Source organism: Mus pahari, chromosome 9 (assembly GCF_900095145.1).
Source record: "Mus pahari chromosome 9, PAHARI_EIJ_v1.1, whole genome shotgun sequence".
NCBI lineage: Eukaryota > Metazoa > Chordata > Mammalia > Rodentia > Muridae > Mus > Mus pahari.
The window spans coordinates 26705668-26732106 of NC_034598.1; the positions used below are offsets into that span (position 1 = coordinate 26705668).

General features: G+C 49.3%; 2 protein-coding genes across 4 annotated transcripts in view; one reads left to right on the forward strand and one right to left on the reverse strand.

Moving 5' to 3' along the window:
• Positions 1-1882: 1882 nt before the first annotated feature.
• Prf1 (perforin 1) lies at positions 1883-7903 on the forward strand. Its single transcript, XM_021205719.2, has 3 exons — positions 1883-1913; positions 3758-4328; positions 6442-7903. The coding sequence occupies exons 2-3, from the start codon at positions 3793-3795 to the stop codon at positions 7568-7570; spliced, it is 1665 nt and encodes a 554-aa protein (XP_021061378.1). The 5' UTR covers positions 1883-1913; positions 3758-3792; the 3' UTR covers positions 7571-7903.
• A 14216-nt stretch (positions 7904-22119) lies between these two features.
• Positions 22120-26439, reverse strand: part of Pald1 (phosphatase domain containing paladin 1) — a 63274-nt gene continuing 58954 nt past the window's right edge. For all 3 annotated transcript variants that reach the window (XM_021204866.2, XM_029542517.1, XM_029542516.1), the window contains exons 19-20: positions 26006-26161; positions 22120-23884 (exon numbers count right to left, since the gene is read on the reverse strand). In XM_021204866.2, coding sequence (XP_021060525.1) covers positions 23732-23884; positions 26006-26161 — 309 coding nt within the window. In that variant the 3' untranslated portion in view covers positions 22120-23731. The remainder of the gene's footprint in view (positions 23885-26005; positions 26162-26439) is intronic.

Sequence of the window (26439 nt, forward strand, 5' to 3'; positions counted from 1 at the left end):
TGTATAAGAGTACACTGTAGCTGTCTTCAGACACACCAGAAGAGGGCATCACATCCCATTACAGATGGTTGTGAGCCACCATGTGGTTGCTGGGAATTGAACTCAGGACAGTCAGTGCTCTTAACCACAGAGCCGTCTCTCCAGCCCAACTTATTCTTATTTTATGTTGATTGGTGCTTTGCCTGCCTGTATATCTGTGTGAAGGTGTCAGAAGGTCTGAGACTAGAATTACAGTCATGTGCGAGCTGCTATGTGGGAATCAAAGTCAGGTCCTCTGAAGGATCAGTTAGTGTTCCTAATCCCCAGGCCATCTCTCCAGCCCCTGCTAGACAGGATCTTAAGAAGACAAAGGTTTCCTCTTGATTATGGAGCAGGAGGGGAGGGGAGGTGATGTAGATGGTGATAGTGATGATGTCAGGTGACTATAATCTGATAGTGATAGAGGTGCCAGTACTATGGGACGGCGATGTCAACGATGGTGAAGATACCGGTGAAGTGAGGAAGATGGGGCCGATGATGGTGATGCTGGCCGTCAATGTGATAATGATCATGGTGATATAATGGTGATGATGGTGGTGATCTCAACATGAATTGGGACACTGATTATAGTATTGAAGGTGAAACGCAGGACCTTTCATATGTTAGGCAAGTGAGATGCCCTGAGCTACATCCCCAGCATCCTCCCTCTGACTTCATACATCAAATTCAGGACTACAGAGGAGCTTTTAAAAAAACAAACAAACAAACAAAAAAAAACCAAAAAAACAAAAACAGAACAAACGAACAAAACTGTTAAAAGTGTGTTTCTGGTGTAGTGGGATTGGAGCCCGTTTAGATTCTCCACTCTTCTCCCAAAGGCTTTCTGCAGGTTTCTCACCCTGGACCTTGTTCTTCCAGCAGGGCTGGGGACTGAATGTCTCTGAGCTTTGGCATCCCAGTCAGACCACCCAGGCAGAGTGCCAGCGTGGGACCACAGGGAAACTGCAGTTTCTACAGTAACAGAAGAGGAGGCCGGGTTCTGAGAAAGGTAGCATAAACCATGGGTGAGATGTGACCATGTAGCCTGGGGCCTGCGGCTACTTATTCCCATCATGTACGCATTTAGGGGTGTTGAGAACTACCCCCACCCTGCATGGTTTTACCCACCTCATAGCCAGCACTTTTTTTTTTTTTTTTTTTTTTTTTTAGCCCCCAGTAGATATCCATGAGTCACTCCGCCCATGGAAACCTCCCCACAGTAACCTCAGGCAGAACAGAGTGGCCAACTGTCTTCCCACAGTACTAGCTTGCTCAAACCTGAGGCTCAGCTAGGATACAGGTAAGGACAGGAAGTGGGTACCAGCTTTGAGTATCTCTCCTCACTCCTCAGGCAGGAGGGGACAGTCACATGTATTGAGAATGAGTAAAGATCGTGTCTAGTCCTAAGCACTGTACCATGTTTTCATGTCCCCTCTCATGGGCCACTGTGATTAGTCACACTTTTGGATGAGGAGCTGAGATGTGAAGAGGCTGAAGCCCATTGCCCAGCCACTCAAGCCCAGGCCACTCTTCAGCAACTCTTCCTGACAGCGCATCCCATCCCAAACACTTAACTCAGAAGTAGGGAGAAGTCGGTTGGCCTGCTGATCCACACCAGAGTCCTGTACCCCGACTGCTGCTCTGCTTGGCAGATGAGCCTCTGGCCTTCACAGCTGACTTCCTGAAGGCTGTCACAAGCCGGATGAGGAGGTGACAACAGGGTGGGTGAAGGTGGGAACCTGTGACCACACTCTGGGGGCAGGGCAGGAAGTAGTAATGATATGACGTTGGCCAGGGTGGGCCTGCCTGGGGATCGATCACAGCATTTTAAAAGCCTCCGTTGGCAACACAGGTGTCCCCCTGGGCTGCAGTGTGGCATCTCTGTGGGACTTCAGGTAAGGAGGAGGAAGGGTAGGAAGCAGGAAGGTTGGGATACCCCGGGGAAAGAGAGTTGGGAGGTACAGCCAGGAGGAACCAGAAATGCTAGTAGCCAGCCTTCAAGCTCATTCCTCACTCCTTCATCGGGTTGGTGACCACTCGGGGGTTCATGTGTCAATGATGACTGTCCACAGTCTCCAAGGCTATTTCCAGAAGTTCTGGCAGATAGAGTTCGTAAAGGATGGAAATGAGCCAAGTATAGAGCACACATATGACTCTACCATCGGGGAACAGGATGAAACCCCATCTCAAAAGATGTAAGGAAGGGAAGGGGAAGGGAGAGGGTGGGAGAGGACGGGAAGGGATGGGAAGGGATGGGAAGAGATGGGAGGGAAACGGAGGAAGAAGCCAAGATCTGTAAATAAACTCCCTGACAATATAAAGAAGGCCAGAAGGGGACTGATATCCATTGGTCAAAGTCACCAATGTGTTGGTCTCTTAAGCAGGCTGACCGGAAAGCTTGACGGGATTCTCCCCGGCTTGTTTATCCCCCAGCCTGACACGTCCCCTGAATTCTGCCTCCAGCTCACTGCTTTGGGTAGAGCATGGAGGCAGAGCTCGATATGAGGACGACCTCTGCTCACTCCGCTCCCTCACTTAAGACCTTACAGGCAGAGGAGAAAAAAAAAAAAATGACCTCTGAGGGTCTTGGAAGGAGCCAGTTCTCTATCTGTGGGTTGTGTCCACTGGGGGGGGGGGGAACACCTATTTCCAAAGGATGGTCTTAGAAACCGCAAGATAGCAAAATTACAGTCATGAAGTCATGAAAATAAATTTATGATTGGGGGTTCCCAGGACCATCGGAAATGTGTGTTTTCCTATGGCCGCGATCCACAGATAGAGAAACGCCGAGCCATAAAGGAGATTGAAGGAGATTCAAAAACCAGGCCCCTGTGGCTCCTCCTTGAATCGAGGAAGAGCCTTCTAATGAACTGCTGCCCAGTAGCAGGCAACAGGTAGATTACCTGTCCTGCCATAGTGTGAAGTACTCAGCAGGGAGTGTCAAGACAGAAAACCTGAGCGGCGAGCAGAAGGGCTTGCAAGGGCACACTTAAAGGGCACACTAGAGCCAACGACATAGACACAGGGAAGGCAGCCTTTGTCCATTGTAGAGTTGGGACTGATGCCCGTGCAGGAGGCTCAGAGCAGCCACGGGAGATATACAGGGAGCTCACTGTCTCCTCACATCTGTAAGGGTCACCGCTGGAATTAGAGATGGAAAGAACATATGAATCAGCTAGGAGCTATGCCTGGTGCCACAGACTTGAGATCTAGCTCCTCCACATGTTCAAGGCTAGGCAACAGAATAACTTCAATGCTACCCTGAGCAATGATACCTTGTTTCAAGATAGATAGATAGATAGATAGATAGATAGATAGATAGGGAGTAGGGTGTGGCTCAGTGGTGGAACACTTGCCTACAGTGCATAAGGCTCTGGGGGATGAAGGATATATCCCTTCATCCCAGAACAGGTGAGGGGAATCGGGTAGGAAAAGTGTCCCACTCGGGTAGAAAATGACACACATCTCCAGAGCCAAAACCTATTATGGATGCTCTGTCCGGGATCACAGCCATCAATCTCGATTCCTGCTAGGTCTGAGATAATAAAATCTCAGCACAGGGTTGCTCTTGGTTGTGCGACTCTGAGCTATATGTTTAAATCCCTCTGGGTTTCTCTGTACAATGGACGAAGCCAGTCCAGCTCTGGCATGCAGTAACTAAAGAGAAGTTCACTCTCTCCTTCTCTCCTGATGCTCCCCAGACGTGAGAGGTCAGCATCCTTCATCCCTGTTCCCACAGCTTTCCAGATTAACGACTACTGTGCCTGCAGCATCATGGCCGTGCCCCTGTTCCTCCTGGGCCTTTTCCTGCTGCTGCCACGACCTGTCCCTGCTCCCTGCTACACTGCCACTCGATCAGAATGCAAGCAGAAGCACAAGTTCGTGCCAGGTGCATGGATGGCTGGGGAAGGCGTGGATGTGACCACCCTCCGCCGCTCCGGCTCCTTCCCAGTGAACACACAGAAGTTCCTGAGGCCTGACCGCACCTGCACCCTCTGTAAAAACTCCCTAATGAGAGACGCCATACAGCGCCTACCCGTGGCAATCACCCACTGGCGGCCTCATGGCTCACACTGCCAGCGTAACGTAGCCGCAGCCAAGGTCAGCTCCACGGAGGGTGTGGCCCGGGAGGCAGCTGCTAATATCAATAACGACTGGCGTGTGGGGCTGGATGTGAACCCTAGGCCGGAGGCAAACATGCGCGCGTCCGTGGCTGGTTCCCACTCCAAGGTAGCCAATTTTGCCGCTGAGAAGACCCATCAGGACCAGTACAACTTTAATAGTGACACAGTGGAGTGTCGCATGTACAGGTAAGAGGAAAGAGGCAGGGGAGAGAGGAACCGGGAGAATAATGGGACACTCTAAGGGGTCTAGGAGCTCTGGAATAGCGGAGTGGAGTTTACCTACTGTTTCACAGAAGGACATCAAATCCTGATCACTCTAGAATCAGTAGTTCTCCACCTTCCTAATGCTGTGACCCTCTAATACAGTCCCTAATGTGGTGACTCCAACCATAAAATGATTTTGTTGCTACTTTAGAACTGTAATTTTGCTACTGCTATAATGTAAATACCTGATATCCAGGCTTTCGGACATGCGACCCCTGTGGGGGTCTCGACCCACAGGTTAAGAATCGCTGCTCTAGATTAATTTCTGTTGCTGAGATAAAATGTCCTGACCAACAGGCAGCTAAGGAGAGAGGGCTTATGTCAGTCACATTTCCGGGTTACAGTCCATCATGGCTTGATGTGACACAGCTGGTCACACCATATCCACAGTCAAGAGCAAGGGAAAACGAGCGCATTCACGCTGAGTTGAGCTCAGCTAGCCTTCTCTGTCGTGAGACAGCCCTGGGCCCGAAACAGGAAATGGCGCTACCCACTTTCAGGCTGAGTCTTCCCACATCAATTAAGGCAATCAAGACAATCCTCTACAGGCAAGACCACAAGCTGATCTGATCTAGAAAATTCCTCCCTAAGACACTCTCCCCAAGTAATTTTAGGTTGTATCAAGCTCACAATGAAAACTAACTGTGGCACTGGTCTTTATATGCCAGACCTTACAGCCCTATCTATCTGTCTGCCTATCTATCTGTCTGTCTGTCAGTCTGTCTGTCTATCTATCTATCATCTATCTATCTATCTATCATCTATCTACTATCTATCTATCACCTATCTTTCTTTCTACCTATCATCTATGTATCTATGTATCTATCTATATATCTGTCTATATGTAAGTGTATCTACCTTTGTATCTGTTTATCTATTTAACTATGTATTTATCTATGTATCTATCTAACTGTATGTATGTATCTATTTATCATCTATGTATGTATCTATGTAACTATCTATGTATCTATGTAACTATATATGTTTGTATATATGTATCTATCTCTCTGTATTTATGTATCTATTATATAACTATGTATGTATATATATATGTATGTATGTATGTATGTATGTATGTATGTGTTTGTAGGTACCTATCTCTCTGTATCCATGTACCTATTATCTATCTATCTATCTATCTATCCATCCATCTATCATCTATCTATCATCTATCCATGATAGACTTCCTCTATGCATGAGCACTTACATCCAGAGGAAAGGGAGATGGATGGGAAATTGTTCCTGAGCCCTAGCTTGGTGACATTTTACTACAAGCAGTGAGCACCTAAACCCTCTCTCCCAGGCACTGCCAACCTCCCATGGATTCTTCCTGGGTAGGGGCAGAGACAGGAAACCTGGCCGTGTCCTCTCTCCCTGCACTGTGACTCCACGTAGCCTGCACTGGTTTCTCAGACTTTTTTTTAAAAGGTGTTTGTTTGTTTGTTTGTTTGTTTGTTGGAGGTTTCTCTGTGTATCCCTGGCTGTCCTGGAACTCCCTCTGTAGACCATGCTGGCCTTGAATTCACAGAGATCTGCCTGCCTTTACCTCTTGAGTGATGGGATTAAAGGCATATGCAACCCCCACCTGGCATCTAAAAAATATTTCTTTACTTTTTTATGCATTGCTTTAGCATGTGTCTGTGTTATCTGCATGTCAGGGCAAGTGTGAGGAGATCAGAGGACAACTGTGGGCATCTTTTCTTCTGCTTCTACTAAGTGGATTCTGGGGATCGAACTTGGGTTGGAAGGCTTAGCAGCAAGCTTTACTCCCTACTCCCTACTCCACACCCACATACTTTATAGTTTTAGGTAGCATATATTAATTCTAAATTTGAAGAATAGGTTTCACTATGTGTATATATTTTGATCACAATCTTTTTTATCCCAACTCCTGCTAACCCTTTTGTTTTTCCCAGCTAGCCCCAGTGAACTTTCATGTCTGTGTGTATATATGGGAGAGGGGAATCTTGGAGGTGCTATTAAATCAGGGAAATACCACCCACTCGGCTCCTCTAATGCTCTGCCCTCTCCACAGTTTTCGCCTGGTACACAAACCTCCACTCCACCCTGACTTCAGAAAGGCACTCAGAGCCCTCCCCAGCAACTTTAACAGCTCCACAGAGCATGCTTACCACAGGCTCATCTCCTCCTATGGCACGCACTTTATCACAGCTGTGGACCTAGGTGGCCGCATCTCAGTCCTCACAGCCCTGCGTACCTGTCAGCTGACCCTGGACGGGCTCACAGCTGATGAGGTAGCAGATTGTCTGAACGTGGAGGCCCAGGTCAGCATCGGTGCCCAAGCCAGTGTCTCCAGCGAATACAAAGCTTGTGAGGAGAAGAAGAAACGGCACAAAATGGCCACCTCTTTCCACCAGGCCTACCGTGAGCGTCACGTGGAAGTACTTGGTGGCCCTCTGGACTCCACGCATGATCTGCTCTTCGGGAACAAAGCTACACCAGAGCAGTTCTCAACCTGGACAGCCTCACTGCCCAGCCACCCTGGTCTGGTAGACTACAGCCTTGAGCCCCTGCACACATTACTGGAAGAACTGAACCCAAAGCGGGAGGCACTGAGACAGGCTATCAGTCATTATGTGATGAGCAGAGCCCGGTGGCAGAACTGTAGCCGGCCCTGCAGGTTAGGCCAGCATAAGAGTAGCCGTGATTCGTGCCAGTGTGTGTGCCGGGATTCAAAGGTCACCAACCAAGACTGCTGCCCACGCCAGAGGGGCTTGGCCCATTTGGTGGTAAGCAGTTTCCGTGCAGAGCATCTTTGGGGAGACTACACCACAGCTACTGATGCCTACCTAAAGGTCTTCTTTGGTGGCCAGGAGTTCAGGACTGGTGTCGTGTGGAACAATAACAATCCCAAGTGGGCTGACAAGATGGACTTTGGACATGTGCTCCTGTCCACAGGGGGACCCCTTAGGGTGCAGGTCTGGGATGCTGATAACGGCTGGGATGATGACCTTCTTGGTTCTTGTGACAGGTCCCCCCACTCTGGTTTCCATGAGGCAACGTGTGAGCTAAACCACGGCAGGGTAAAATTCTCCTACCATGCCAAGTGTTTGCCCCATCTCACTGGAAGGACCTGCCTGGAGTATGCCCCCCAGGGGCTTCTGGGAGACCCTCCAGGAAACCGCAGTGGGGCTGTGTGGTAACATAATAACAGCAATAACATGGCTGAGAGCTGGGTGTAGTAGTAGCACATGCCTTTAATCCCAGTGTTTGGGAGGCAGAGACAGGTGGATCTCTATGAGTTTGAGGCCAGTCTGGTCTACAGGGTCTCCAAAAAAGCAAACAACAAAACTGGGATGTTCAACTGACTTCTCCCTGGGGATCTGCAATGCCTTACTATGCAGTAGAGAGGTCACTAGAGTGGCTGAGTTTTTACAATAGAGCTCCCATGACTTTCCCTTCCACACTGCCTCAGCCCTGCAATGCCCCCAAGCTTGGCAACTACTGCTGCTCAGTGTAAACATAGGCCAGGAGCCCAGCAGAAGGCCAGAAGGTCTCCACCCAGCTTTAAATCCCTTCTCCTTGACGTAGCAAGATCATCTGTTAGAGACAATTCCTGTGTTCCGATTCCTGGGTACCTTTTGTCCCTCATTCTGCTCCTGATGAGTGAAGGCCTGTGTCAACAAGCACATGGTTTGACAGAGGGCTATAAATATGATGTAATGGTAAGCATGCTGGTGGCCTGGTGGCAGGGAAGAGGGGACAAATGATGCCCCAGAGATAGTTTTTATGTTCAACAATCCAGTTTTATAAAATGGCCAGTCTGTAAGTGAACTGTTACTGTAAGTGAACTGCTTTTTCTTATTCTGCTGGTAATGTGGGACCCCAATCCCTTACCCTCCGAGTCAAGAAACAGTAGCATAAATGTGGCAATAAATAATGATAGGCATTTGGTTTCCGGCTGAAAGACAATGTGGAATGGTGGGGACTTCGGTGAACTGGCAGGGGCATCCTGAAGTGACTGCAGCTTTACTTTGGGAAATTTGAGCCCAGGACACAGGGTCTTCTCACTTCTTTTATTTACATTTATTTATTTATGTGTGTGTATATATATGTATGTGTGCATATGTATGTGTGTATGCATGTATGTGTGTATACATATCCATATATATGTATGTAGGTAGGTAGGTGTGTTTACATTTCTGTATAGGTATATATGTGTATATATGTATGTGTATATGTATGTGTGTATATGTGTATGTATGTATGTGTATATGTATGTATGTGTGTATGTATATGTATGTATATATAAATGCACACACACATATATATATGATATATATATACATATATATATCATATATATATATCATACCACAAACATGGAAGTCAGAGGATAACATGCAGAAGTCAGTTGTCTCCACACATCATGTGTATTCCGATTATCAAATACAGGGATGTAACTCAAGTCATGACACTTGACAATAAGCACCTAAATCCACTGAGCCATCTCCAGCCCCTTCTCACCTCATCTCAAGATTTATTTTTATTTTATGTGTATGAGTGTTTAGCCAGCACATCTCTGTGTGTGTGTGTGTGTGTGTGTGTGTGTGTGTGTGTGTGTGTGTGTGCCTGGTACCGGAGTAAGTCAGAAAAGGCATTGAATCCTCTGGAACTGGAGCTGCAGATGGTTGTGAATCAGCATGTGGAGGCTGGAAACCAAGCCTGGGTCTTCCTGGAGAGCAGCAAGTGCTCATAACCACTGAGCCATCTCTCCTGCCCCTTCTTCTCATGTCTTAAAGTAACCAGGAGCCCCAACCTGGCTTCCATTTTGCTTCACAGAAATAAAATCCTAAGTAGACACAGTACCAGACAGACAGACAGAGAAAAGAGAGGAGACTGTGAGCTTGTGTGTATATTTGTGTGTGTGTGTGTGTCTGTGTGTGTCTGTGTGCATGTGTGAGTATACATGTGTGTATGTGTGTTTGTGTCTATGTGTGCATGTGTGTGTGTGTGTGTCAGTGTCTGGGTGTTTGCGTGCAGGGTACAGCCAGCCCGGGGCTGCCCATCTGAAAGACTCAACCTCCTAGAGAATCCATCTGCACAGTTGATAAGTTCTCCTCTACTTCACATCTTGGGGAAGCAGCAGTTCTAACAAGGTGGTCCGAGAGCCACTCAGGTCAGCCTGTTCAGCCGGCACATCAGTATCTATATCCCAGAGCGAGGCCACAGGGTACAGGCAACATTTGTGGCAGCATCAGAGCTGTGTTTAGTCAGAGGGGTTCAGAGGAACCACAAAAACCCTAATAGGTTTGAAAGTCATAGCAAAATAAACGGTGAGGTATAGATAAGACCCAGAGACCCAAACCCCAATCTCTGATGTTGCAGCAACTGCAAATCCCCAGCAAGCAGGAGGATCAGAAGGGTCTAGAAGCCTGTGGGAACCACTGTTCTTACCCATTTCCTTTCTCAGCCACACACAAACAAGAGCACAGGAGACCTTGCTTGACAGCTCAACACATGAGGTCCTGTGGGGAATGGGGAGAATAGAGACGGTTGTGAGCCAAACCCCATCAAGAAAAGAGATCTGCAGGACCGGAGTGGGACAGGACTCTCTGCCTCAGTTTCTCTCAAAAGATAGTCTGTGTTCTCCTTTCTCAGGACTGCGTGAAGAGGGTGGCCAGCCTCTGTAGGGTAAGAGAGGGGATCCTGGGAGAGGCCATTAACCTCAAAGGGTCGAAGGTCATCCTGCAGCCCCTACTGATTTCACACATAGACGAACTGAGGTCCGCGGGAATGGAGGATCATTGTTCCAATAGAGTTTTTTGAGTTTTTTTTTTTTTTCCTCTTTATTTTATTGTCCAACAAAGAACTTAACTGTGGTCAAAGATATTAATGGCAGAAACAAGGCAGCCAGGTCTCTGGGCACAGTGTTGAGAGGCCAAGAGAATAGGAGAGAGTTTATTTGTAGTTTTTTAAAGATTTGATATTTTGACCAGGCGGTGGTGGCGCACGCCTTTAATCCTAGCACTTGGGAGGCAGAGGCAGGCGGATTTCTGAGTTTGAGGCCAGCCTGGTCTACAAAGTGAGTTCCAGGACAGCCAGGACTATACAGAGAAACCTTGTCTCCAAGAAAACCAAAAAAAAAAAAAAAAAGATTTGATATTTTTATGTATATAAATGTTTTGTCTTCAGATATGTATGGAGGCCAGAAGAGGGCACCAGATACGCGAGAACTAGAGTTAAGGATGGTTGTGAGTCCCCATGTGGATGCTGGGAACTGAATTTAGGTCCTCTACAAAAGCAGTTAAGCACCCTTAACCAACGAGGCCTCTTCTCTCCAGCCCCCTATTTATTTGTACTTTGAGACAGGGTCTCCTGCAGTCCAGTCTAGCCTCAAACTTGATATGTAGCCAATGATGACCATGAACTCTGACCCCAGGCCTTCAGGACTCCAGGTAGGCACCACACCACCCCGTCCTGTGCACCCATCGGTGGTGACCTGCGGGACCATACGTGCTTCCTCCACTGTGTTCCTCCCCCTCTATCTTCCCCACTCCTGGAGGCACCTCCCACAGGGGCTGCCTGCTCTCAAGGGCCTCTTATTGGACCTGCCTCTGAGGTAACCAGCTACGGTACACACTGGCCATGTCACTGCTGTACTGAAAACCCTTCCTTCAGGCTGGGCAAGGGATGTCTGTTAATAGTGTGTGAACCTGGAAGGCAGGAGGCCCTAAGCTCAGATCCCAGAATCCATATAAAGTGCTGACCTTGTAAGGAAGCCCAGGGCTATGGAGGCAAAGGCAGGAGGACCCCTGAGTGTCACTGGCCAGCCATCTCAGCCTACTCTGTGAACGTCAGGGCAGTAAGATACCCTGTCTGAAGGAAGTAGACCTTATTTCTAAGGATGACACCAGATATTGTCCTCTGGCTTCTACATATGCAGACACATACACACACACACACACACACACACACACACACACACTGAAATGGTCTGTACATATGCATTCACAGATACATACACCACACACATACATACAAACACATACACCATGCACACACACTTATACACATAGTCAATCTACACATACACACATGCAGACACAAAACATTCACATGCATATACATGAATGCATACATGCCTAAACACCACACACATGCACACACAGAGACATGCATATGCATATACACATATATGCACATATACACACCACATACCTGCATACACAAACAAGCACACATGCATGCACACACACAAAGACATGTACATATATATATATACATATATATATATACATATATATATATACACATGGATATACACATACCATACACATACTCATGCATAAACATGAGCACTCATGCATGCATACACTCATGCATACACACAAGCATACACACACATGCATAAATATATACATGCAAGCATATACACATGCATGCACACATATCACACACATACACACAGAACACACGCAAACATACACACACCACATACACATACATACATGCACACATACAGACAAGCATGCATATACATTCACACACATACACATGCATACACATACATATGAATACACAGAAACACACTTCATTTTTATTTTATGAGTGTCTTGCCTACATGTAAGTCTGTGTACCACATGCATGCCTGATACACAGAGAGGTCAGAAAAGGGTGTTAGATCCTTTGAAACCGGAGTTATAAATGGAACTGCCTTCCACGTAAAGATGTCATACCTCCCCAGAGTCAGGACAGTCCTGACATCAAGTAGGTGTCAGTGATGGGCAGTGTCCAGAGCTGCTGGAGACCAAGATCATACATGTTGAGGGTCTCACTGGAGGTTAGGATTTGGGCTACTTATACAGAGACAAGCCTTAGCCACACGAAGGACCCTGAAAAACAATTAAGGAGTGACTGTCACAAATAAAGAGACCTCCATTCCCTCTTCAAAGAGGTGACCCAGACCCAGCCTGTGGTCTGACACCTAGGCTCTAGCAACTCTCTTAGACACACCGAAACCACATGAAACTGCCCCTCCAACCCCAGATGTCCCCAGCTGTGATGTGAAAGGGCCAGAACAGAGATTTCTATACAGCTTTGGAGCTCAGAGGGTCTCAACTGTGATTCCAGAATCGTCCCACCCTGAGAGTGTGCAATGTCACCTCATCAGTCTGCATGGGAACCACCATCTGTAGGCCTGGAAGATCCCCAAATCCTTCCACATCTCTCCTCCCATAGGCTAGTCCTCAGCTCCAGCTAGCCCAGACCGGAACAGCTGCTGTTGTTCTGTGGGCTATAACCGGTTTTGTTGTTCACTGTGAGGCCTCAGTGGCACATCTGGACTCACTGTTAATCTCCCCAACATCTGGTTCTTGGTTTGTTCTTAAAAAGAGCAGTGATGTCAGCTTTCTGACTCTGACGGGACCTTGAGCATTTCTCTGGGAACTCCAGCCTTCCTGTGATCATGAAATAAGGCTGACCCCAAGGACAGCCTCGCCTCTCTGCCTTCACTGCCCTCAAGATTCAGCTCCACTGAGCTCCAGGAAATTTCCTCAGTGTCCTGCAAAGGGCAGCAGGCAGTAATGGAGCAAGCGAGGACATCGTCACCGCCCATGCGTGTCCCTCCCCAGCGTGGGTTCTAGGACACCATATGAATTCATTTTGTAAAATGTTTTTCCAAGTGGGAGAATGGAAAGAGAGCCCTCGCTGTCTTCCCCACCCCTTCACCGCTCCTCCCCCTTGCCCTCCCCCTGCCCCGTCCCTTCCCTACTCCTCCCCCTTCCCTGCCCCTTCCCCACTACTCCCACTCACCCGTCCCTTCCAGTCTCTTCCCCCGACCCCTGCGCCTTCCCCGCCCCCTTCCCCAACCCTTCCCTTCCAGGTAGCCTCTCCTGAGGAATGAAAGCTTTAGGCCTTGGATAGGTTTTTAACTTCTCCGACCTTCTCAATAGATACAGGTCTCTCCCATCAAAGACATGGGGTCGTCCATAAAGCCGCAGCGTTCCCCCTCAATTTTACAGACACCATAAGACCTCACAAGTATACCCACAGTTTTCATGCACAGCAACCCTAGGGTTCTCCTTTATATACTCCATGCACTCCTAGTGCTGTTGGATTCAGAGTGAAAGCCAAGAAAACTCACTTCAGAGACAGAAGCTTAAAAATGAAAACTTTATTTTCTGCATGCACAGGGAGGTGGCCAGTTTTGTATCTGAACCAAGTCCCCAACTACAGATTGGACATTTTTATCGGATGGGAACATAAAGCAAGGGGCATGGGATGGGCTGTTGCATTGACACAAGGGGGTTAGGCAAGGACGTTAACACTGGTGACTGGGTCTTGTCCAGGGCACCTGGTTACAGGGCACTTGAGTCAGTTTATGCAGCCAGGTCTCTTCCCGGACTCTGGTCTGGACTTTTAGAATGATAAGGGACCAAAGGATTGGGCAAGCTGCATGTAGTCAATCAAGTCACTCCAGGCAATAAATACATTCACGACTTGTGTGCCTTAGGTTAGATAACGGGATGACAGCATCTTCCATCTTTGCAGCTTTTACTGGTTAACAGTCAGACATGAGGCACCTGAAGAAGCAGGGTTGGGCTCAGGAAAGTGTCTCCCATCAGTGACGTCAGTGGCTGTAGCAGACCCACCAAAAGACACACTCTCCAGGAGCAATGCGCCCGGGCCACCCTGCCATGCCAGGGTCCAAAAAACATGACAAAGCACATCTATGGTAATATTTCTGGTCCCTGTACCATCTTGTGGCATCTAACGTGTGCACAATATTTCATAGCCATCACTGACAAGCAGACCCCAAAGTTTCCATCCTCCTCAAAACAGTGCTGTGCCCATGATGCTAAAATCCTTCATCGGGGAGGGGGGTAAGAGGGCAGTGCAAGCCACACCTACCCCCTCTTCTAAGGGACCAATGACACACAGAGGTACAATTCCTCCAAGGTTCATCCTGCGGAACTAAGTTTACTGGCATAGATGAGGGGTTACTTACTGTCATGTGTGTATATGCTTGGCCCAGGGAATGCCACTATTAGATGTGACCTTGTTGGAATAGGTGTGTCCCTGTGGGCATGGGCTTTAAGACCCTCCTCCTAGCTGCCTGGAAGTCAGTCTTCTGCTAGCAGCCTTCAGATGAAGATGTAGAACTCTCAGCTCCTCCTGCACCATGCCTACCAGGATGTTGCCATGTTCCCACCTTGATGATAATGGACGGAACCTCTGGACCTGTAATCCAGCCCCAATTAAATGTTGTCCTTTATAAGAGTTGCCATGGTCATGGTGTCTGTTCACAGCAGGAAAACCCCAACGAAGACACTTACAGAGGGGAAGGGAAGTCTCTCCCCATCTAAGAGGCCTCACCTGAAAAGCCGTACCCAACGAAGATGCAGGCTTCTCTGTAGATGCATAGTAGGAGTCCACCTTCCCTAATCTTCCTACCTGGATATCCTTCCTCCCCAGCCCACATGCAATTGAGGCTGCACACGAAGGGTGGTACGGAGCTGCTGGAGACTCAGATGAGGTTCTCATAACACATCCATCTCAGGACTGGAGAGATGGCTCAGCAGTTAAAAGCACTGAGTGCTCTTCCAGAGGTCCTAAGTTCAAATCCCAGCAACCACATGGCGGCTCACAGCCATCTGTAATGGGAATCCAATGCCCTCTTGTCTGAAGACAGTGACAGTGTACTCATATAAATATAATAAATAAATCTTTAAAACAGCAACAACAACAACTGGGACAATCATTTTGTAAGGGGGCACTGCTGAACTCCCCAAGATGGTGGTTGCTTGACTCAGGGACAAGAGCCCACAATAGTATAACCCCAGCTCTAGAAACTTCTGTCCTAGCCTCTGACATTCTGTCCTTCGCTCTGCGCTGGGTACTGGGAGTGCTTGAGGAATTCCAAACTCTATGTTCTGTGTCTGGCTTCTGTCATGGCCCAGCTGTGTTGGATCAGAACGGCATTCCGTTTGTGTCCGAGCAATGAACATTGGTGTTAAAGCATCGAAGCGCCCTGCTTTTAGATTCCTGCCTCAGAGCAGGATTGTACCTCATGTGGGAGTCCTGCTTGAGGTTTTGAAAATCCACTAGACAGCTTCCCTCGGCCACAATCCCACCTGTGGGGTGCAGACAGGTGCATGGGGACGCCAGCCCCCTCCCCCACCTTTCCCTTATACTCACCCCACAATAGCAAGGCCAGGTCTCGACAGAGGATTCTGTCTTGGGAGGCCACCTCCTCTGCCACTGAGCCCTCAGTTCTGGTGAGGACCCCGTGGAAGGAAGGAGGGCGGCTCGCTCTAGTGAACATAGACCTGCCAGAAGCCCCTCCTCAACAACCAGCCCCTCCCTTCCATCCAAGAACTCCTTAGACTCACGGTGAACGCTAAAAGGGTCCTCTCCACCCGTGACAGCAGAAGGCAGCCCCTGAGTGGCCCTGGGACAGGTGGTCCAGCCTGGGTTCCCCTCCCCCACCACAAGCATAGCAAACCAGGCAGAGCAGAAAGGCCTGGGTTACGCTGTAACTGGCAGCGTAAACACACATCTGTTTATAATCTTACAAGCACAACAAAAACAAGAACTGTGGAACCAGTTGAGAGGGCCAACTGGTTGGTAGGAAATGACATAACTTTCTGTTTGTAAAATGACTTCACATGTGGAGGTCATAGAAGAAGGTGCAGGGACTGTTTCTCTCCACTCTTACAGGGTCCCAGAGATCAAATTCGGGCCATTAGGATTTGTGGCAAGAGCCTTTATCTCCTGAGCCACCTTGTCAGCCCTACATGACTTTCTTAAATCAAAATGAGGGGCTAGATCGATGGCTCAGCAGTTAAGAACACTGGCTGCTCTTCCAAAGGACCTGGGTTTCAATTCCCAGCAACCACACAGCAGCTCCTAACTGTCTGTAACTCCATTTCCAGGGGATCGGACACCCTCACACAAACACACATGCAGGCAGAATGTACACAAAATAGAAATAAATTATTGGGGAAAAAAAAAAACTCTCCCTCACACCTTCACCAGCACTTGGGAGGCAGAGGCAGGAGGATCTCTGAGTTGGAGGCCAGTTGGTCTACAGAGTGAGTTCCAGGACAGCCAGGGCTACACAGAGGAACCCTGTCTCGGAAAAAAAAAAAAAGAAGGAAAATAAATAAATCAAAATGCTTCCTATTAAACTCACTCTGACCGAGCTTATTTATTAAGCAAAGCATGGGATTTGTCCCCTGAGCAGAGGACATACGTGCTTTACAGGTCCGTGGCCCTGCTGGGGGCATGAGAGGTTACACTTTGTCACCTTCAGCCATGTGAAAGGCTTCGTCTGAAAGGTTCCCATGACTCCCTTATCTTGTGCACTGACCCTTTCCAAAAGCGCCATTCACTGCCTGCCCTTACTGAACTCACGAAACTGGACAAGATTCCATCTGGCACACGCGGGTAAGTCCAGCCCTCTGTTAACTGAGACAGGAACATTGTCTTTGGAAGATTGCCATGAATTCAGAGACAGCCTAGGCTATATGTAGGATAAGACCTAGTCCAGGCTGGACCCCACCTGGAAAGAATAGAGAAACTTGCAGGAAGCAGGTAGGTGCTTGCGCTCACAGGCAAGCACTAGGGAACCCAGCAACGTTAGACAAGCACGGTCATCTCTTCAAAGGGAGAGATGTATAACCCGCTTTCTGCCCAGAAGGTTGGAATGGATGTGGTTAATAGCCGGGTGCCTTCTGTGCTGGCTGGCCAGGCCACACCCCAGACTCTTGTTTATCCCTGCCAGTCTATAACACTACCCTCCCTGGGCCCGCTGTTTATCTTGAGCAGGGTTTCTCAGTTCATCTATAAAACTCACCTTTATGGAAGATGGTGCTTGTTTCGATGTAATCTTGTCTTAAGCTTGGTTGTGCACAGGAGATCGAGTTAATTGTCACTGTGGAAACTTTTTTGCCAGATTGTTCTGTGCTTAAATATGCCTGGAATTAACAACCCAGTATTGGGCTCTCAAAGTCTGAACCAACACTGGCCACTCATGTACCAGACTTCTTTCTTGCCTCTCTTAGATTGACATTCTGCTGGCCATGGCGTTGCAGAGACCCCTGTAACTTACTTACCTATTTCTATCCCTGTCTAGCTTCAAACGAATGAGACTCAGGCTGTAATGTTCTTGCACAACTACTGGGGAATTACCTTAATCTAATCTATATTCTCTATTGCTAGACTGGCTACCCTCCCAACTGTGCTCCCCAAATACTTGCTGTTTGACTCCCCAAATACTTGTCACCCCAGGTTATGTCTCTCCAGCAGTCTGTTCTGGGGGGTATTTCACTCAGGCACATGGGCCTGCTCCATCCATCAGGTCTGATGGAGACCTCATCTCCCTTTTTCTTCCTCTTCCACACTCCTCCTCTCTCCCTCTCCTTTTTCTCACGATCCCTACCTGTGACCCCCAGCCAGGTCACCCAAGCCCGGCTTCCTTCTTTTTTTTTTTTTTTTTTTTTTTTGTTTGTTTGTTTTCCGAGACAGGGTTTCTCTGTGTAGCCCTGGCTGTCCTGGAACACACTCTGTAGACCAGGCTGGCCTGGAACTCAGAAATCTGCCTGCCTCTGCCTCCCGAGTGCTGGGATTAAAGGTGTGCGCCACCACGCCCGGCTCCCGGCTTCCTTCTCTTCTCCCCAGTAACCGGCTATTGCCAGTTTTATTTAGCCGATAGTTTTAAATTGGCGAGCAAAGGCTGGGTCTACATGGGAATTCGCTTGTCTTGGGCAGTCAGATCTTGGGGTACAGAATTTAGCGTCTGAATACACAGCAGCACCAACCCAACCTCCAACAGACCGCCATTTTTTAAAAAGTCACGTGAATGAAAGAATCCACTCAAAGGCACAGCGGGCTAAAGAGCACTAGGCCTGGCCCAAGGCCGGGTAAATGGCCTTAACTGAGCAGGTGTGGCTTTTAACTCTTTGTTTCTGTTCGCTTGCTTGGTTTTGGGTTTGGGGATTTTTTGTTTTGTTTGTTTGGGGGTTTTGTTTTTGTTTATTTGTGGGGGTGTTGTTTGTTGCTGTTGTTTGAGACAAGAAATCCATATGTAGACCAGGCTTCCCTCCTCACACTCAGAGATCATCTGACTCTGCCTCCCCAGTGTTATAATTAAAAGTGCACACCACTACACCCAACCTGATTAAAACCGACTCCTTTTAAAAGCCAGGTGGTGGTGGTGGTGACAAAAGAGAGTGGCGAATCCCACACTGAGAGGCAGAGAGTACCAGTCTGGGATCCCATTCCATGGGAGATCGATGCCCACATTTAGGGTGGGTCCTCCTTCCTCAGTTAACAATATAGGGAAATGTTCTTATGGATATGCCAGAGCTGAGCCTCAAGGGAGGCTCTAAATGATAGACGTTAGCCACCACAGTGGGGAAGGCGTGGAGATGGAACTCCCTCCACGGGGAATGAGTTCTGCTAAGGGAGACGCCCATCCTGGCCAGATCCACGGTTGGCTGAGAAGCGCTGGGTCAGGGAGAAAGCTCTTGCCACTCCCCTGAGATAGGGGCAGGGCAGAGGCGGTGGATGTGTCAGGCACACACTAGATGCTCAATGAACAGTCACTTGGCGCTCAGGGACTCCACTTCGCGTGTTGTGGGGACATATCCCTGTAAGGGCCCTGCTCCTGCTGGGCCAGCAAGCCTTCTCTGGAAAAAAAAAAATCATAAAACTGTAATCCTGACTGTCCATAGCCGAGGGATCAAAGGCTTTGCCAGGAAGTCAGAGGTTTGCCACTGAGGGCAAGGATGACCCTTGGTACGACAGCCTCTGGTGAACGGGAGGAAGGGAGGGGTCATCTCACTCATTCATGGCTTCATGGGTCCCGTCACTCACTGGGAACCGTTCACATTTTAGGAAAATTGACCCAAGGAGAGCAAAAAGCCAATAAATGGAATGAAACATCTCTGTGAAAAAGCATATACAAAAATAATAAACGCCAGCCCCAGTTCCATGAAACCTCCTTGCAGCAGATAACTCTCCATTTAAGCTATCTCTCTTCCTAGGCTTGTATCCCATAGGACTATGCATCTGCAGGACACTGAACAGCCGGGTGGTGGACACCTGTCATCCTAGCGCTTGGGAGGGAAAGGAAAGAGAATCTGTTGAAGGCTAGCCTGGGCTAAAAAGCAGAACAAAATTTTAAAACCTCAGCAAATGAATTTACGATGCCCCACCCCAATACTCTAGAAGAAAGGATTTTGAGAAGTTACTAACTAGCTACACAACAACAACAAAATGAGTCACAAAGGTATTGACGAATGGTTTTTTTGCTGACATGTAAATGAAGAAACCATAACACTTACTGGGTTTCTATGGGCTAGCTCAGGGGGCGAGGGTGCTTGCTGCCAAGCCTGAGGACCCGAGTTCAAGCCTAGGACTTGAATTATGGAAGGAGAGAACTAATTTCTAAGTTACCCTCTGACTACCACACATGTGCTGTGTAGCACATGGGCACCCACATACATACCCAGGCGCCCCCCCACAAACACGAGAAGATAAAAAAGTTTTTAAAAATCATCTTTTAACAACCCTAGAAAAGTTGGGCATAGTCTCACATGCACCTGTAACCCCCCTAGCACAGAAGGGCAGGGCAGAGACGAGAGGATCATGGGGGCTGGCCTGCCACCCCCACCTAACTCAACTCAAGCTCCAGATTCAACAAGAGACCCCGCTTCCTAAGAACAGCTACTCATACAGGTACGCGCGCATCCTTCACACATGCACACACACATCACGCACCTCTGTCTTAGGGTTTCTATCGCCATGGTAAGTCACCATGATCAAAAGCAATCCGGGGAGGAAAGGGTTAATAACCAATCCTGGTAAGATTGCTTTCCAGTTCCTCATCTGGAGGAGGCAGAACAGGAACGGGGAGGCAGGAGCTGATGCAGAGGCTGTGGAAGGTTCTGCTCGGCCGCCGACTTGCTGCCCACGTTCCCTCACTGTGTGCTCTTCCCAGGGCCACCAGCCAGTGTGAGATCACACACGGTAAGCTGGGCGCTTCCACATCCACCATCACTCAAGAAGATGTACCACAGGCTTACCCTCAGGCCAGTCTACTGGGGAAAGGTCCTTACTTGTGGCTCCCTCTTCCAAAATGACTCTAGCTTGTGGCATTAAAACTAGCCAGCACACGACAAACGCATACAGAAAGAATTTTAGGACTGGCTTACGAGAAAGCAGAATTGGAGATTTTTACTGCAGATTTCAAGATGGAAAGGGGCTCAAGGAAGAAGAGCATCCTGACAGCAAGGGCCTGGCTTCTCTAAGAGAGACCTGCCGGAAGTGAGACAAGCGCAACTGTACAGGCTCTATAATGGAGGCTCACCTCACTGTCCCATGGTGAGTGGTATGGACCATTTCGACGGCTCAGGTTACACCTCCAAAGGTTGCCAAGTCTCCACCCCGCTCCCCCCTTTTCTTTTCTTTTCTTTTTTTAAATTTTTTCTTTTTTTTTTTTTTTTGGTTTTTAGAGACAGGGTTTCTCTGTATAGCCCTGGCTGTCCTGGAGCTCACTCTGTAGACCAGGCTGGCCTTGAACTCAGAAATCCACCTGCCTCTGCCTCCCAAGTGCTGGGATTAAAGGCGTGCGCCACCACCGCCTGGCTTCCCCCCTTTTCTGACGTTTGTTTCAGGATGTGTATGTATGTGTGTGAGTCGGCTGATACATAGATGGAAAATTTGTCAATATCATGGGCCACTAGGGAGCCTTCAAGTCAAACCACACCTGATTGTGAGTGTCTACCATGGGCAGGGTTGCTGACGGCTGACCTTCCCTCATAGAAGGTGGGAGGCTAACTGGACTTTCCCGAGGTCCCAGCTGCTCCTCACAACCATTTGAAGGCAGTTCTGCCATAACTGCATGTGTTCTTGGGGCTCGGGGAGGGGCGGTGCTACAGTATACAGGCCCAGGAAAAGGAGCCCAAGTTGGGGCTCCTTCTAAATGGCTCTACGGAATTCATGCTGGGATGGGACTTTCCAATGAAGCTGCTTTGGGGGAAAGACAGCTATAATGCACTTATACATATAAAAATTTTTCTTTAGAAAAGGATGTGGTCCGTCATGTTGACCAGCGCTGTGGAAGCCACTCCTGTGTGTTAAAGGTGAGAACGGACAGGAAGTGAGGCTGGACTCTTAAAACCTCAAGACCAGCTCCCAGAAGGACTCTTCTCCAGGGGTGGGCGCACATCTGCAAGCCTCAGACACACAGTGCCACCCACTGGGGACAAAGGGTTCAATCACGCGGGCCAATGGGTGATGTCTGACATCCAAACCAAAATGGTATAAAGACAAAGGAGAAGAGAACAGGGCTTGGGGACACTGGGCGGGGCTCATGGTGTCTGCAGAGGAAGAGCGGCTGAGGCCTGTCCTCCTCGAGAGGCCCTAACTCTGAGTGTCCTTCTCAAAAGCTGTAATAAAATCTCCAGCTCTGCTCCATCACAAGGCTAGACCTGGGGCTGGTCTCTCTCTCTCTCTCTCTCTCTCTCTCTCTCTCTCTCTCTCTCTCTCTCTCTCTCTCGGTTAGTTTTATGTCAACCTGACAGATGCTAGAGGCATTTGGGAAGAAGGAACATTAAGTAGCACATACCCCGCTCCCCCACCACTAGACTGGCCTTAGGGCAAGCCTCTGGTACATTCTCTTGATTGACAGTGGATGGTGGATCAGCATCCAGTATAGGATGGTAGGCTGTGATTGATGACAAGGAAGGAGGATGTGACATCTACCACACCCGCAGCCTCTTAACATCAGGGGTAACAAGGACATTCCATTCTCCTGCATCCACCCTTACTCTGGGGGACACATTTATCGTCATGGCTTCCATGTCTGCCTCCCACTAAAGACCAATCAGCAAAGCAGCATGTTACTGGCTTATACTGGTTTATACTGGTTTTAATGCTCAAAAGCTCTGTACAAAAACAAACCAAAAACCAAAAACCACAAAGGATTCCTCACAACACCCCTGTGAGGTAGGTAGGCAAGTATTATTCTCCAATTTTACAGAAAGCGAAACTGAGGCAGAGGTTCTGCCATTGGTCCCAGCGTATCTCCAAGTCAGTGCCAACCACAAGAGTGTGAAGGGTCTCTCTGGTCTCTGACTCGTTGGCGAGACCTTTTCTGGAAAGCACTGACTTGCACAAAACAGAAACCAGCAAACCTGAGAAGGCACGGGCAGGCAAATGGCAGCTTGCAAAAGAATTCAGCCAAGAGGGTCACCACTTTCCCCAGGCTAGAAACAACTTTGGCCACTTCGGATAGCACAGGTGACAGGTGACAGGTGACATCTTCCTGAAGGACAACAACCCACCAGAGACTCATCCCTGTCCTTCAAGGGGTAACACAGGTGGCCAGGCTCCCGGATATTCAACCGCTACTTGTGGCAAATTTCAGTCCCAGCGAGACTCAACCAGACACAGCCCTCTCTGCCCCTCTTCCCATTGTGTGTACAAAGCTGTTTGTAACGCAGCGGCGTCCCGGTGTGTCCTGGAGAAAGCAGCCCAGGGATCCTGGCAGGGGTGGGCCTGGACTCTAAGGTCTGACAAGCCACCACGGCCTGTGGCCACAAGAGCCTCTCCTAAGAGTCACCTTGGTCCTGCTAACAGGCTTCCAACACACGATCCTGCCTCTTCACTGCGTCAGTGGTCTCTGTGACTTCCTTCCCCACACTAAGAGGGTCTCCCTGATGTTTCCGTCTCCCTGGGCACATGGGCCAACATAGGGAAGGAACTGGGGGAAGACGGGGAGGAAAGAAGGGGAGCCATTCCCTTAGTCTTCCAGGCCGGTGACACTCACGAGCCAGAAGGAGCCAGGCAGAGCTGTCTTTCACACAGACCTACCTGCCTGGCTCGCCATTCTCCTCACCTACCTCAGGCAGCTAGCTGCTTGGGCTGAAAGATTGAGAGGCAAGAGCAAGCCAGTCGGAGGAAGGAAGTGAAAATACAAACGCGACCAGCCTCCTGTCCACCCAGACAGTCTGATGACCAAGAGTGAAGAGGGGACAGAGGTGGTGACTGGCTGTTTGGGTAGTGAGCTCCCTGAAGACTGTCTGCCAGCTGGTCTGTGAGGTACATGCACTAGGGCCTGGCCAGAGGCCATTACGCACCCCAAAGGTTGACAGAAAATGGCGGCACCATCTGTACATCCTACAAAAAAAAACCCTCTCCCCAAAGGCTCTCGAGCCCCTCAAGTCTCACCAGGAAGCTGGCAAGTGTCCATCGAAGCAATGAGACCCTCAGGTCCCCCAACCTGCCTAGCAAGGGGCAAGAAGAAGGCCTACAGGAAGTCCCCCAGCATCACAGGGCTCTGGGTCTCTAAAGGCCTACAGGAAGTCGCCAACATCACAGGGCTCTGGGTCTTGGCTATGCTCCTGCCAGCGGTAGCGAAGCCTCGACAGGGGCTGCTCCTCTACGCTTTCCAGCTCAGCGAACCCCAGCTGGTTGAGGATCTCGTAGATGCCAGCTTTGGTTGCCACCTGGAGAGGGCAGAGATGGGGCAGAGTTTCAGGGGTGGAAGAAGCAACAGGCCTACTATCCTCAAACCGCCCTCCCCTTGCTGGGCGAGTCTGGGGCCCAGGGCTGTCCTCAGCCAGCTCAGCAGCTACCACAAACCTGCATGCCCATCTGCATGCCACCTTGCCCCAGGCTCCCCTGGTACTGCATGGAACATGCTGTGCAAATGCACGGAGCACTGGGCATGCCTAGCAGACCTCAGTGGCACTGGCCTGGCTAATCCAGCAAACCACATTTGGGCAGGGAAGTTGCAGAGGCAGTGGGGATGCCAGAGCCGACATCAGTCCTTCCCTTTGGCTGGGAGGTCAGCCCAAGTCATTTGGCTTTCTCTGATATGGAGCTTGTAGCCCAGTAGCCTGGGACTTAGCCCCAAGCTCCAACCATCCCCTACACCTTATTGGGAACAATTCCACTTGGATAAAAGAGATGATGATGTTGTCCTTGCTGTCCCCAGGCACGCTCACCCCTGCCTCTGTCCGTCCCAGGAAAGGGACTGAAGTCCCTTGAGTTAAGAGTCCCACTCCTGCCTGAGCCAACACCTCTCCCTTGATATCCATCCACATCTAGTTCTAGAAGTAGCTGGGGAACAGAACAAGCCCCCAGCCCTGGCTCTCCCTGAGTTCACAATCTAAGCAGAACTCAAGCAGAAAGTGTCCTTGTCCCCAGGCTTGTCCTTGTACGTAGCTGTTAGCAGGGTGCTTGCCTGGCAAACATAATGGCCTGGGGTTTGAGCCCCAGTAACACATAAAGCAAATGGGCATGGTGGTAAGCCCTTGTAACCCCAGGAAGGTGGAGGCAAGATCAGAAGCTATCATCTGCTACAGTGAGTTTGAGGCCAGCCTGGGCTACATGAGACTCTTGCACCTACATTCCACCCTAGGGCTCAAAGAGAAAGCTAAGTGTGGGTCTGCTCATCAGGGTGGTCTCAATACAGCCCTCGTCAGATCTTGTGACCCAACACTCACCCTCGAGCACAAAGATTCACTTCACATGCTTCCCCACTTGGATACCGGAGATCAGAGCCAAGGAGCATCCTCAGCAGCCTGCATTCCTGCCTCCCTGGCTCTGGTCCCTGCAGTTCCGAACGCACCTCCATCCAGTCCTGAGCCCTTGCACTTGTCCTAGAACTCACTGTGGCTGAGTTCCCTGGCTCCATCCCCCCACCCACTCACATCCTGGTAGCTAACTGTGGACCTGACACCATATTACAACAGCTGATGGACTGTGAGGTCAGCGGGGCCAGCTTCCTGGCTGAAGGGTAATTACAGGCTACTTTCCCAAGATGGCTCTCTCTTGCCCGGCAGGTGCTGGGTTGGATTGGAAGTCTAAGCAGAGAAGGATCACAGAGGTCCCAAGAAAAGAGGAGCAATAACCAGTTTCCATGACAACTGTTTGGAAGTCCCTGAACCTCTGCACAGACCCCTCTTACCTAAAGCATACCTGGCTCTTGCCGGATCTGGCAAAGGCATTACATGGCCACCAACACTTTTGACACTATTCTACTTCTTACAGTCAGAGAGAGGCCACCAACACTTTTGACACTAGTCTACTTCTTACAGTCAGAGAGAGGCCACCAACACTTTTGACACTATTCTACTTCTTACAGTCAGAGAGAGGCCACCAACACTTTTGACACTATTCTACTGCTTACAAGGCTGGCCACCTTGTCCATGTCCAAAGTAGTGGTTGGAAGGATATAGGATCAGGACAAACAACCTTTTCCTTGCCTTCATAGGGGACAGATGGAAGTTGAATAGAATAACAGACCAAAGTGTCCAGGTGTCCAGGTAGTACTGGCCATGAGACACACAGAGCAAGCTCCTAGCAGGTGTCCGTCTCACCCCCATTTCTTCCTTCCCCATCATTCATTTACTCAGCTGTCATACTTATCAGCTGTCTACCTAGTGAGACACTAGGCAAGGGACACAATAGCTGAGCAGGAGCCAATCCCCTAGGAAAGTAGGGGATTCCATATGGGACCCTGTCACCTGAGACTTAGTATACTCAGGAACCATGGGGAAAGATACAGCTGGCCTTATGAGCTCACCACCCCCAGGCCTGTCCATCTCAGCATCCTTTCTCACCTCCCGCATCCAGGTGCTGAAAGGCCTCTGCCAGGAGCTGGTCTTCTCCAAGCGAAGGTAGGCATTAAAGAGGATCAGGTAGATGTAGCGCTCCAGGTACTGCAGGCTCCGCAGATGCAACCTCTGAGCCTCCTGTGCGTCTTTGGTAGACTTTGCCTGGAGGACAAGGAGGATGTCATCAGGGAAACCCACTGGTTAACACAGACATGCTCACTCACAGCCTGAGCACCAAGCAGTGATTTTAGTGGCAGGACCCAGGGTGTTGTCTGGCCTGGACACAGACTAGTTCCTGGGGGTGTGGGGGGTCTCAAACCCAGTTCCTACTGAGAAGAAAGGCCTCTACTTTCTCTTTGAAGACCATGCTGCTCCAAAACCAGGGTGACTGCTAGGGACATCTGAGGTATAGAGGGTGAGATGCCCAGTTCACTGTCTCC